Source organism: Anas acuta, chromosome 19, assembly GCF_963932015.1.
Source record: "Anas acuta chromosome 19, bAnaAcu1.1, whole genome shotgun sequence".
NCBI classification, from domain to species: domain Eukaryota; kingdom Metazoa; phylum Chordata; class Aves; order Anseriformes; family Anatidae; genus Anas; species Anas acuta.
Window position 1 is genome coordinate 3,756,908 of NC_088997.1, and position 13,167 is coordinate 3,770,074.

General features: G+C 48.7%; 1 protein-coding gene and 1 long non-coding RNA gene across 2 annotated transcripts in view; both read right to left on the reverse strand.

The window, feature by feature from the left end:
- VPS53 (VPS53 subunit of GARP complex) overlaps window positions 1–13,159 on the reverse strand; it is a 62,242-nt gene extending 49,083 nt beyond the window's left edge. The window contains 5 exon segments of the mRNA XM_068655623.1: window positions 9,622–9,688; window positions 10,473–10,522; window positions 11,614–11,694; window positions 13,045–13,134; window positions 13,136–13,159. Of these exon segments, the coding sequence (XP_068511724.1) occupies window positions 9,622–9,688; window positions 10,473–10,522; window positions 11,614–11,694; window positions 13,045–13,134; window positions 13,136–13,159 (312 nt within the window).
- LOC137842038 (uncharacterized) lies at window positions 459–9,611 on the reverse strand. The gene is made up of 3 exons (XR_011088890.1): window positions 4,273–9,611; window positions 2,294–4,105; window positions 459–2,213 (listed from the first exon to the last, which is right to left on the reverse strand). It is a non-coding gene; the product is annotated as an uncharacterized lncRNA (long non-coding RNA).
- Window positions 13,160–13,167: the final 8 nt, after the last annotated feature.

Here is a 13,167-nt window from a genome sequence, read left to right on the forward strand (position 1 = left end):
ACAGAGCGTGTGATGCAAGGCAACAGGCTTGGCTGTGCATCGCTTGCCCTTTCCTTCTCTGGCATGGGGTGTCTCACCTGCAACCCAGGCACTGGTCAGCGCAGCCCCAGCCTCCAAATGGGCTCCTCAGCCAGTTCTTGCAAGGGGAAGAGGAAATGTAAGAATTAAATGGATTTTAAGCAGTCCTATTTTCCAGCCAGTCTGTGCTTATACAGTGGAAGCTCTTCCCCACTCCTGTGTTAACAAAAGTGATTAAACACAGAATGCTGAGAAGATGCATACGGGAGTTGGAAAACCTAACTCAGTAGCACACGTTACCCCCAGGTAAGCTGGACATACCTCGAGCTACACAGGTCTCCATCATCTGCTCCAAAGCAGGAGGGAAAAGCACAGCACATGAATCAGCTGCAGCTCTTTAACCCTCTTCACCTTGAGATGCAAGAGGAAAGGAGTCCATTGAACACCAGTAGGAAACGACAGGGAGCAGTTAAAGCATGAATCATAAAGAAAAAGACAGCCTAAAAAATATCTTTCCTTGGCATCATCCCAAGCAACTTCTAAGGTCAGTCTGCACATCATCACTTGTGGCACCTTTTTATCTTGATCTTCCAACCAGCAAAAGGAGGAAATAAAACAAGCCAAGTGAGAAGCGGGATGAGACCAAGCCTAACGGAGCAATCCTGGCACGAATTTAGAATTCAGCATTTTGAAGCAAAGCGTCCTTTGAAAGTTACTGTTCCCATGGCTTACAGTACGAGGTTCACACCACCAAAACCAGCATTAGCAACAGTGCTCGAGCCTAAAACCAAAGTCAGTGAATTACAGCCTCTGCAAATCCCCAGAGCTGCTGCAAATGGGCACAGCATCCTCCTTCCCTCCCCACCCCAGGCACAGCTCCTGCCCTCTGCTACAGAGCTGCGCGTCCCTCCAGCCAAGCAGTGGTGTCTCCTTGGTGGGTGTGCTGATTTCTGGATGTTCTTCCCATCAGGAATCTTGTGCAAGTACACAAATACTGAAATGCCAGGAAATACACAAACAGAGGAATTAAGAGTGCAGTACTACAAAGTGTTCTTTAATTGGGGAAAGAGCAAATTGTCAGAGGTAGTTTGCTTGCTTAGGAAGCTCTGAGCTTTGGGATGATCTGAACCAACATCGCTCTGGCCCCAGCAAGGGTTAAAATACCTTGATAGTTTCCATATGCTCCCTGGTGTTGTTCTAGAAACGTGCTAGTTTTATTTCCTTCTAGCCAATATATATTTCAATTGGATGTCGTTACTCCCATCAGAAAGCTGCCCTCTGCTAAGTATTTTATGGACGCTTGACACATCTGCCAAATTCACAGCATCCAAATGTATTTTTAATGCTACAAATTGGGCTGTGGTCAGGATGCTGAGAATTTAACACTCCTGGATCGGTCCCCGCTCTTGAATACAGTGTGTTAATGCTTCTTTCATTTGCTGCCACACTTACAGCCCAGATCAATGAAAATCTGGACCATGACTAAAAATAAGTTCCCATCCCCGGTTCTCAAAGGAGCCTCAGCTGCAGATTTCAAAGAAACCCTTGCATACTGTGACCAGCCTAACAACAATTTCTGCCACTAAAATCTCACACAAATGAGTCCCTCCAGACTGAGAAAGGGTAGAAGTACACTTTTATTCTCAGTCTGATTTCATTTTAGAGAAAGCTCTTAAGTTTTACAGCGATGGATAAACTGCTGCAGCTAAAGCCAAGAGGGCTTGCCCATTAGAGCACTGTGACAACACAGGACAGACTCCCAGATAATTCCCCTGAGCACACAAACCTGTGAGACTCATCACCCTTGGTTTTGATTTTAGCAAATTTCCACCCTAGGAGTTCATCAAACGCGATGTAACCACCACAATTGCCTCTAAAAAATGTAGTTTTCTGTCATCAGCTCTAGTCCTAACCTCTATGGCTGCACAGGAGGCTTTAAATCAACAAAGCAGATTATGTCCAATACTGCACCGAGCTTAAAATCGCTCCTCTTGTCCCTTCACTTAACCCTCCAAATCATACTCAGGAATCAAAACCCTTGCTCTGGGTAGCTGCACAAACACAGGCAGCGGATGTGAAGCAGGAGGCGATGTTCAGGTAGTGCTGGTTGAAACCCTGCAGCCCAGCTCCTGAAGCTCACGGCTGCGTTATGCCAGCGCCCTTCTCAGCTGTCAGTTTTATGGCACTGCCCAGCCCTGCATGATAAAAAAAAAAGGTGGTGGTGTGCTGTAACTGACAGCAGTTTTATTGGTCTTGCTCAGGTGAGTGATTTTACCTGTCACAGCAGCACAAGTTTTACATCCTGCAGCCAAGTTTGGCAGCCCGTTGAGTCGGTGCTTCTCAGACTTTGCAAGGTGAATTCAGGTTTAGGCCTTAGGAGGCCAGATCTAGGTGGGGGAACGGACAACCACATCACAAACCCTACAAACGGGGATTTCGGAATGGAAATGCTGACAGCTCACCTGCCACAGGCATGGAAGCAACACAACTAGAATAAATAATACCACTCACCAAAAATGGGAGATGACAAAAGGGGGAGGAAAAAAATCCCACAGTAACACAAAATCTCCTGTGTGTTATCAGGATTTCTATTTCCAGGCTGGGCTTCTCGCTTTGCTGGCACCCAAAACCAGGCAGCACTGGCTGTGGATCATCCCAGGCTCCCTTTGCAACCTGCTTTTAACACCATCAGATGAAAAAAAACATCTCTCACCAGCACAAAACGTGCCCTGCTCCCCAGCCTCAGGCGGCAGGACGACACGGTGCGTTCCTTACCTCTTGACCCAGAGGCACAAAGCAAGGTCACAGCCAGACCCGCCTCGAACCGAGCTCTGCAGCAGATGGCAGAAGTTATGCCTGACCTCTTCGGGCAGTTGCAGATGCCAGTTTTAATGGCCAGTAGCCAAAGGAATAATAAACAGCGCTATTTCATCCTGGCATGCCATTCACCTGAAACCCTTTTCAATAAATACGTTCTGGGCTAGAAAGAGCTCACCGTGTCTCCTAGATGGGAAGGACATTGTCCAGCTGTCATAATTCACTAGGGAAGTGACTCTAAATGAATCTCACATTTGATTTATTTTGGCAGCTCAATTTCTGTTTATTATTCTCTGGTTACAAAAGAATATTGGGACTTCAGTCACCAGGCTGGAGCCTTACAGAATCCGTGGCAGGACTTTTTTTTTTTTTTTAATCTATAAAATTACACAGCCTCAGACACGGTATTTAACCCTCATCCATTCATCACCTTAAAACAGTGAAATCTAACATTTGCTTGTTTGTATTTCAGAATACTGAACCGTTCAATAGAAAACAAACACAGTACAGCTCAGCCCTGGGGGGAGAGAAGGAATAGGCCAGAGTTGGTGCCTACAACATCAGGGGTGGTGACACAGAAAAGCCCCCAAGTATTTTTCAGACGTAGGCTTAATTAGTTATTGAGCTCTCAAGGTGATTTTGTCTGCTCTCAATGCTCACACAAACGATCCCAGCAGAGCCCAGGCCCCTCATCGAGGCGCAGCAGCACCGGCCACGAGCCAAACCTGCAGCCAAGGAAGCAGCGTGCACTTGGACGCCTGGAAGAGAGCACTTTATTTAAATAAACGCAGAAATGAAACCAAAGTACCTACGGCAGGAGATCAGAAAGCACTGGCTACCTCAGCTTTGAGCCAAACGCCACCTGTAGCCCAAAGAGCCACCTCCACACAAACAGGTGGAGGTCGGAAGGGAAGCTGCAGCGAGGGCGCTGGTTGATCAGCGTGTTTATGCAGACGCTGCACAAAATCAGCTCTGCCTGCCAGGCTGCTGCTGCCTGTAAGGCAGCACTCGGAGCAGGGGAGGACAAGCTCTGACTCCAGAGACACCACCCGCCGGCTGCCCTGCAGCTGAGGACGTGCCAGCTAAATGGGCACCCGGCAGCCAGGCTGACACCACCAGCAGGGGAGGGCCACGCTCCCTGCTGCTCTTCTCTGCCACTTGCAGCATCTGCACATCACTTTTTTCTGCTCGCCATCCATCTTCGTTTCTTTTCCTCCCATCTTCATCTCTTCTCCTCCCTGTATCGGCTCTGCAACACGTTTCCCGATCACTATGAAAAACAACGACCCCATTTCACTTAATTCCAGCCACGACCTTGTAAAACCCAATAACCTGTGGGCATTTTTCCCTGCCAGACGCATCCTTCCCCTCCTTCCACAGCCTTAACGACCGCCAGACGCTGCAGCACGCGGGCAGGGAAGGCTGCCTGGGACTCACCGCAGCTGCAGAGCTGAGCCGTGTTTATTTTTACATGCGATGAGAAAGGACAGCAATGGTTACCCAGCCCGGGCTGGCTAATTAAGCTGTCTACTGCTGCGCCGGGTTCAGGCTGGGCAACAAGAATATATTTGTGTTCTTTAACCACAGCAGCTGCCACCCCTTTTTTGCACGGCTGTAGTGAAGAAAAAAAACACCACGTTACTGTTCTCATGGAGCAAAGCAAAGAAGCAGGAGCCAAAGAAAGCAATCCCAGTTATCAGCTCCTATCTTCAGCCATGAGAAACACACACGGCTCTTCCCAGCCCGGAGCACATCCCTTTCCTCTTCCAGTTAGCGCTTAACTCTGGCCTAGCACTAAGGCAGGACCCTACCGCACCAGGACACGCTGAGTGCTGGAAGGCATTTGGATGTGGCCCTCATTAATGTATTTTAACTTTTGGTTAGCCCTGAAGAGGTCAGGCAGTTGGACTTCATCTTCAAAGGCTCCATCCCACTGAATTATTCCGTTCTGGAAGCAAAGCTTTTGTTTAGAGCAGCCCTTACCCATTGAAATTCAGTTATTTACTTTGTGCGTGCACAGGGCAGGAAGGGAAAGATGGGCCACAGACAAAGAGGTTTTGTTTGTTTTAAGGAGTCAAATTATGAAGCCACAAAACCACCGGGGATCTTGGAAAGCCCCTCGAGGTCTCAGTTCCTCCCAAAGCAGGCTTCAAACAAAGCTGCCTCACCTTTATTGACACAGGCCCCTGCGCCCTGCTTGCACAGGCACTGTTAAGGGTTAAACCGGGCTGAAAATGCAGAGGCTGCCTCGTGCAAGGACAAGAGCAGGATAGGTGAAGCAGCTTCAGCCAAACAAGCAGTAAAGGCATGTCAGCTGCTGTCAAAAAAATTACAGCCAGTCCATGTAGAAGGTTCAGCAATAAACACAACTAAAGAGAGTGACAAATAGAAACGCACTGAGCGCGTTACACATCCAGTGGAAAAATCTATGGGAACTTTTTATACGACACCCTGGGGCAAAGAGGAAATTATACCACAACTGGACTGGAGCTCCTAGCAAGGTCAGCCCAGCCTCCAGTCCAGCAGCAGATCTGAGAAAAACCTTACAAGAAAAAAATAAAAAACAAAGGATCGGACAGTGCTGGCTCCCCAGAAAGTGCAGGCACAGCTCGAGCCACGTATCGTTACGCCAGAACTACGGCGGCTCCTGCATTCCCAGCCTCTCCCAAGGCAGCAGAAATAGCCCAAGTCTGGGACTCCCAAGGAAAATTTTGTTACGCCCTGCAGAGGAATGTTCCACCCACGGCTGTTGTTTCCTCCCATAAAAGGCTCATTAGGGAGATAATTTCTGAAGTTCACGGCATTGTCTGCAGGCTCTACTGAAATATCGCACCAGGAAGGGGAAGCCAAATGAGCCAGACTATTTTAAGGCTCTTGCATTTGGAGGAAATTCTAGGGCAAAATTTCAAAAAGGCAGATGCTTTGAACTGGGAAACATTACGCTCGGTGGAGAGGAGAGAGCATTCTTGCCTTTAGAGCCACTTCAGTAACTCTTTGGGGGCCACATCTCTTTGATTACTTTATTTCTAGATTTAGAACCTGCTTTTTCAGAGACCCAAGTACGACTCGCTATGAACGTGTGCGTGAGATCGAGACTACTTAGGCAACTGCTTAAAAGTTAATGACTGATGACAAAAAAACTACTCCTGCATCCTTCACACACCTACGGTTCCCCTCGAAGGCCTGCTCACTCATCTCAGCACGCAGCTGGAGCACAGACGTCGTCCCCAGCGTTACAACCACCACGCTACCAGCCAGAAGTCTCAATCACAGGCAGTATCAGTGGCTGGATCTGCAATTAACACGCTGAACTCGCTAACCCTGAGGTCTCCTTTTCTTCAAGGAGCACGCAGAGTGCATTTCCATAGCCGCATACAAATTATTCACCACGGTGCCTGATGGGGATTTCAACTGCTCCAGCTGGGAGAACAGCACGCAGAGCTATTCAGGCACCTCAGCAGCACTGCCTGCACTTACCAGCAGAACACTGCCCTGTCTCAAAAACGAGGCTGGGCTCCCCCCTCCTGGACAGCCACGAAGGTGCAGCTCTCAGCAGGGCTGAGTAAAGGACTGCTCCTCAGCACGAGGGGAAGGCTCTTTGCCAGCAGCTTTGAAAAATGACCCTGTACCCAAAGAGAAACCAAGTTGTTACGGGCTACACAGCCTCGGTTTATCTTCTAGGAACCTGCTGGCTATCAACGGTTTCCAAACATGCTATAAAAACAAAGATAAGTCAGTAACAGCTCCCTGGCCCCTGTGATTTGGGCAGCACTTGAAGCAACAGCCTACATGAGATTCCCAATCCCCCGTTTGGCAGCTAAAGCTGCCAGGAGATGGAAAAGCCAAGGCTGAGCTCCCTGAATCAGCTTCTCCACCCACGGCGCGTGTTCTGCGAGGACAGCAGGGACAACAACTGCTGGTGTGCACAGCTCCGGCTGCACCCACAACGGGGGGGACACAGCTACTGTGGAAAACAGTGAGAAGGGACTCAGCAGGGAACCCTCTCCTGGCTTGCTTTGGCTCGCACAGGAACTTTTCTGTTGTTCTACCACTGGAGCTGAGGTTTGTTTCCTTGGGAAGGAAGTCAGGGATTGAGAGGATGTTTATAAAAAGCGTGCTACTTACTTTCCAGACAAAAGCAGCTCCTTTAGCTCTGATATCATGAGGTCAGGCAACCCTGGCAGATCCTGGTTAGTCTGCACCGCATGGGGTTAGGAGAGAACACGACCAAAGAGGTATTTGCAAAACACCTTCCAGATCCAAGCTTACAGTAAATGTACAGGACCCTGAGCTGCCACTGAAATCCAAGCAGCTGTAACAGAGTCCACAGGTGCTTTTATTCCCAGCACACGCTTTCAAGGAAAGCAAGGATTGCACCGTCCTTGGGTTTCGGTGTGCCCATGGATAGAAATATGGCAAAAGCCAGGGATGGGTTTTTCAAAAGCTAGGTTGTGGCAAGTAGTGCATCCTATGGGCCATGGGCATCTCACGGCAACAAGCCACTATAAATGGGAAGATGTATTCAGCTTCTTGCTGGGGCTGCCTCTAAGCTTTATTTCCAACCTATTGCAAAAGCTGGTTGCCACCCGCTTCTTTATTAATTGAGGGTGTGGTAAATATAAAATGCAATAATGATCTGCACCCTGGGCTTCCTAAGGAGACGCTCACAGGATGATGACACCGTCCATCTACATGCACGCTGCAACCCAATTTCACAGGAAATATCAGAATTATGAAGATTTCCTGCAAATTGAGTGAGATCTGTGGAAGAGAGCACCTAACGTTACTGTAAGACCTTTCAAACTACCACCAGAAAAGATAAAAAGGAGGAAAAAAAAACGCTTCAGACAGCTCTGACCTCCTTCCTAGCAGAGCACTGATTTGTCTTAAGGGCACCTTGCTTTCAGCTGCACTGAGACTTCTTCTTACCGCGTACTGTAAAACAAAACCCTTGCTCTGAGTGGGAGAAGAGAGGCCTCCTGCTCTATAAAAATTTAACATCCTGCTCAACAGACACACCACAAACACATTCATGTTTGAAGTTTTCTTTTTTTAAAAAAAAAAAAAGAACTTGGACAGAAATTTAATTGGTTCTTTTACAACCAAGCTAAATGAAGGGCTGCACGGATGATTTGCCTCTCGAGTCTTCAGAGCAGGACACTGTCCAAGTCCGCCTCAACACGCTTTGGGGACTTCAAAGGGATTAAAGAGTAAAAAGCAGAGAAATAAGGCAAAGCTCTAAACAACACTCACTGCACCTCCATAGCACAGGGAGGCTTTGTTACCCTGCAAGCACTGCTGACTGTGGCACTGCCTCTTTTGTCTCTCCCCCCCCACCCCATGCATCCTTTGGACCTGTGAGTCCTGAGGCAATCTGGGCAAGTTGTACCCACAGCTCTCTTTGATTTTATTTTTGTAAAGCCTTCTCTGAATGTGTAGCCTTTTGAGCCCATTTGAGGTGACAACTGTAGCAGTTTCCCTGCTGCCACCAACCATCCCCACACTCCTCCATGTACTGCACTCATTTCCACTCCCCTCCTCAATCCCTGCAGTTGCTGCCCACTTGATTTCTTGCCTCATCCCCGCAGTGACTGCGGGCAGCACTACTCCAAGGTGGGCTACATCCCAGGAGTGTCCCCAGTTTAACAGCACTACTTGGGAAGCCACACAAACACCGAACTGGTTCTGCTAGGAGAGGTAAGCAGCTCACATCTGCCTGAGAACAATACAAAGGTGCGGGTAAGGTAAATAATTCACTCGATGCCAGACTCTGTGGCAGAGGTAGGATTAGAAATGAAAAGTTTTTCACCTCAAGCCCCGATCTCTGTGCGTTCTCTGATGAAGTAACCTCTCTAAAGCCCTTGGAGCACAAGGCTGCACACACAGCCTGTTGGAAGCCAGCCAGTGATGTATGTTTTCATCTCGGTCTTTTTCTGTTCTCCACGCAGAGTTCTTTTCACCACTTCCTGCAGGGGCTTCACGTCCAGTTTGCCCAGAACTTATTCTTTCAACACAACAGACTTAATAAAGGGGGAAAAAGTGAGAGTGGGGGCAGTGCTATCACAAGAAAAGAGCAGATATGCGCCAACTGCTACTGCAGCAAGAAGCAGAATTGCTGGAAAAGCCTTGCTGGGGAGGGAACGATTATCCCAGCCCAGCAACCCCTTCCTCAATCCGGTATTAAAGAGATGAATCAATAGACACAGGAGATACAGCTGCACCAAATGATACCTCACTGCCAGATAACACGGGGACCAAGCTCAGTGTTCACAAACACCGCAGCCATGGCCGTGCTGTTCAATACTGCACTCTGAGCAAACACATCTGTCAAGAAAGAGACAAATGGAAAACCTGGTGGCCAAATAATACATACAGGATGAACTGGCAGGCAGTCATCAAGCTTAGTCACTAGCTACTCGGGGTACTTCAGCAAACAGCCTAGTTAGGAGGCTAAATAGCCTCTTATTGATTCTTACTCAATGGCAAATGTGTTTGTACCTGTTTAATCCTGTTAGTTTATAATTAGCTTTAGAGAAGCATGACTGCAAGCCTCCTGGTTTTGCTTTTGATTTTTATAATTGATTTCTCATTCACTTCCCTTTGCAGGGTGATCAGAAGGTAGGACAGAACAGCTGTTCAGAAAGCAGCTCGGGAAGTCATTAGCGTAAAAGAGAGCAGAAACACCTCCCTAACGATGGGAGCAGGTTTCTGCCTGCCAGAGCCAAGCCTCAATTTAGCATCACAAGATGAGAACCTCTGGCTTTGCTCGAGATGAGATACACATACCTGCCTGCCATCCTGTCCCACGTTCGTCTGTCCCCTCACTACAGTTCGAATGTTGTCATCCAACCTCCTGCAGAAAAGAATTTATAATGTCAAATCCATTCTCTATATGCCTGAGCAAAATAATTTCTGGGAACCTTGAGAGCTACAAAATTGATTTAAAATCCAAGAGCTGGTGCTACCAATGCTGAACTCATACTTCTTTCTCCCTCTCTCTGTGGGGCAATATCTTACACAATATAAAGCTCCTGTTGCAAAAACAAAAAATTTACATAATCTAATTGGGGCTCCTTGTATTTCTCTTCCCTTAAGCAATATCACACGTTTTCCCTTGTCGGTTTTCATTTCCACTTTTCATATATTAAAGTGCTGTCTCAATCTTTTCAGGCTGCCAGTGCCAGACTGTGCAGAAACGTAAGTTTCCTCCTGCAGAGTTTTCATTTTACATTTACAGTACAAATAACGACAGAAACATAAAATGCGAGTTTTTACAATTGCTACTTTGACCTCATAAAAATTCTCAGCAAGCAAGTATTCTGGGTAGTTTGTTCTCTCAGCCTTCAAACTGTACTAAAGTTTAGTACTCATTGATTCCTAGTTCATTGCGACCCATCATAAAATAACCTGAAAGGCAGATATTACACAATAGGGGCAGGATTTTAAAAAAAACAAACCTCTAATTAGCGATACATTTTTGACTCTTTCCAACTCTATTAGGCTTCAGGTTGATCCTGTCCTGTCTTTTAAGCAAATTAAAAGCTCTAATTAGCCACAGCACAGGCTGTACTTCTGAAGCCTTGGTAACAACCAGACTACCGCCCATCTGAGATGCGATGAAATGGAGAAGCACTTACCTTATTTTCAGTCTGATTTTGTTCACAACTTCATCGATGTTTGCCAAAGACTACAACATGAAAAACACAAAGGAAAGTCAGTAGGTTTTCCCTTTTTACTTTGCGACACACCAGCTGTGGCAATTAGCACTTTCTCATGCATCTTACTTCACAAGAAGAAGAGTGTGACTTTGTTTTACAGGTGGAGAAACAGACACAGGGCAACTCAGCGGCTTTTCAGGTCACATAACAGCAGCAAAAGAGAGGGCACAGCCCTGCACGTTCCCCTCAGCCCCATGCAAGCAGGGTGTCCCCTGCAATTCTCGGCACTGCCAGGAGCCTGCAGTCAGCAGGAACGGCCCTGAAACACCGTGGTGACAGTGACCTCCAGTGGGCAGTGCGGAGCTCTCACCTTCCCTGGCCAGGACCCTCCCGCAGAGCTCAGGCACCCAGCGCATGGCTGGAGGAGGCCTGGCTGCTGCTGGAGCTGTAGCAGGGGCTTTGAGGGGGGAAAATAGGTTTCCACCAGCAAAAAGGAGGAAGGACAAACCAGCACCACCGGCAAACTGAAGAGAGAAACCTGAAGGCCAAAAAGCCAACCCTGCAGAGGGGCTTAAACACGGCAGAACCTGCAATGGAGCTGCCTCCCAACCCAGTCTTGAGCTGCAGAAACACCTTTTCACAATAGCTTACTCCAAAACTGCCCCGGGGCTGATTTGGGAAAGACCAAGTATGGATAATGATCCCACAGCAACCTCCTTCTCTACATCTCAAAAGAAACAATGGGTTATAAACACGGATGACTCCTCAGTGATATTTCACACTCAACACCTGTCTTATGCGGTTAAAACCCTTGAGGATTCACTAATGATTAACACACAGCAGTTATGAGGTGTGCTGCTACACAAACCTCTGTGTATAAAACTAATTTACGTCCACAGATCAAAGAACTCTGACTCCAGCCAGCACTTTGGGTACAAAGAAGCTGCATAACAAACGGACCTCATTAGATGAGGATTTAAGAAGCGATTGTTGTCACAGCATTACTACCTATGCTATTGTGTGGAAGAAAAGGCTTCACAGGCTTAAACACGCCTTCATTCGTTTACTACCAGGTTACTCCTTGCACAGAGGAGAGGGATTTACTGTGAGCACTACTTACTTGCTCAGTGGGAAAGAGAGTGTTGATGTACTCCACAGCGTTGAAATCTGCTCTGTCCAGGGGATCTTGGCTGGGGAACACCTGAGGAGAGGGAGGGAAAAATACAATGAACAACACATCAACTTTAATTCCTGTAACTTTACACAGTATCTGCTACTTTTTAATCACTTCAGCACCCACTTCAGGTTGTGTTCAACGGCAACGTTCTAACAAGCCTGCATAAAGTCCTCAGGAATGAGATCTCCAACCTACCAAAATTCCTGGGGCTATCAGCCTGGGTAAACACAGATACCATACATGCGTGCTTCCACATACAGCCTGAGCACAACCAGCCCTGTGCAAGGGATTCCCAAGACACACGAGCCATTAATTACGCATCCCAAACCATCCTGAGCTTTGCAGTTGTGTGGAAGTGATGACCCCTGCTGAGGCCTTGCCCTTATCTTCACTCAGGCTTTGTGAGGCCCTGCGGTGAGAGGCAGAAAATTTGTTTTTCATAGTCACGTAATATGAAACACAATGAATTAAGAAATGGTTGTACAAGTTCTCTGGAGATTGGGGTTTGCCACTCACACATGAAAGAAAGGGAAAAAAACAGAATCAGCCGGGTGATTCTTCCTACCCCCAAGAAAAGGAAGAGAGAGGCAGTGGTGCAGACAGATCTGATCTGCCTCCAGAAGTAGCTCAAATGATGCAAGTACAGCTGGCAGCCTTTGTGCTTTTGTCCCTGCAGACTAAAACACGCTGCATTCCCTTCTCTGGTACCATACTTATTCCATATTCATACAGCCACCAGCTCTGCTCTCTGTGGTCAAAACCACGCCAAGCAAGCACAGCAGCTGTCCCCATCACTGCAGCACCACCTCCACACATCACCCTGCACACAAAGCCCTCACAAAACCCTGTTTTAACCGGGCACACGCACTATCCACCTTTCACAGGGTTGTGCCAGACTTTAAACGAGAGAAACTCCGCCTAGGAACAGGCCTCGTCAGCAGCTTTCACCTAGAGGCCTTCACAGGCACCTGCCCAGCTCCACCACCGCCTGCTGGAGCCAGAAAGGCTGCGTGCATGGCATGAGGTGAGTAAGTGCCCTGCCAGGAGCCGTCACACACACACTGCTGCCAAGAAGAGGGCAGCGCCGCCGTGCCACCTGCCACAGCAGCATCACAGCCGCTCCTCGCCCTGCCACAGCCCCGCACAGCCCGGGCAGCCCCTGCTGGGGGCACGGCACGGCCCAGGGAACCGCCGGGGGGCCTGAGGGGCCCTGAGGGGGAGGCCTGAGGGGGGGCTGAGGAGGGCTGGGGGGGGGGGCTGAAGGCCTAGGGGGCTCCCAGAAACCTGGGAGGGGCGCCAGGAGCCGCCTCTAAAACGCGCCGGGCGCTGCTCCCGAGCTCCCCCCCGGCCCCCTCAGCCCGGCCCCGTCCCCACCTGCTCGATCGCGGCCTGCACGGCGGGCGCCAGCTCCAGCGCCGCCTCCAGCCCGGCCGCCAGCTCGGGCTCGTCCTCCTCCATAGCGACCAGCCGCTTCCGGGCCGCGCGGCATGCCGGGAA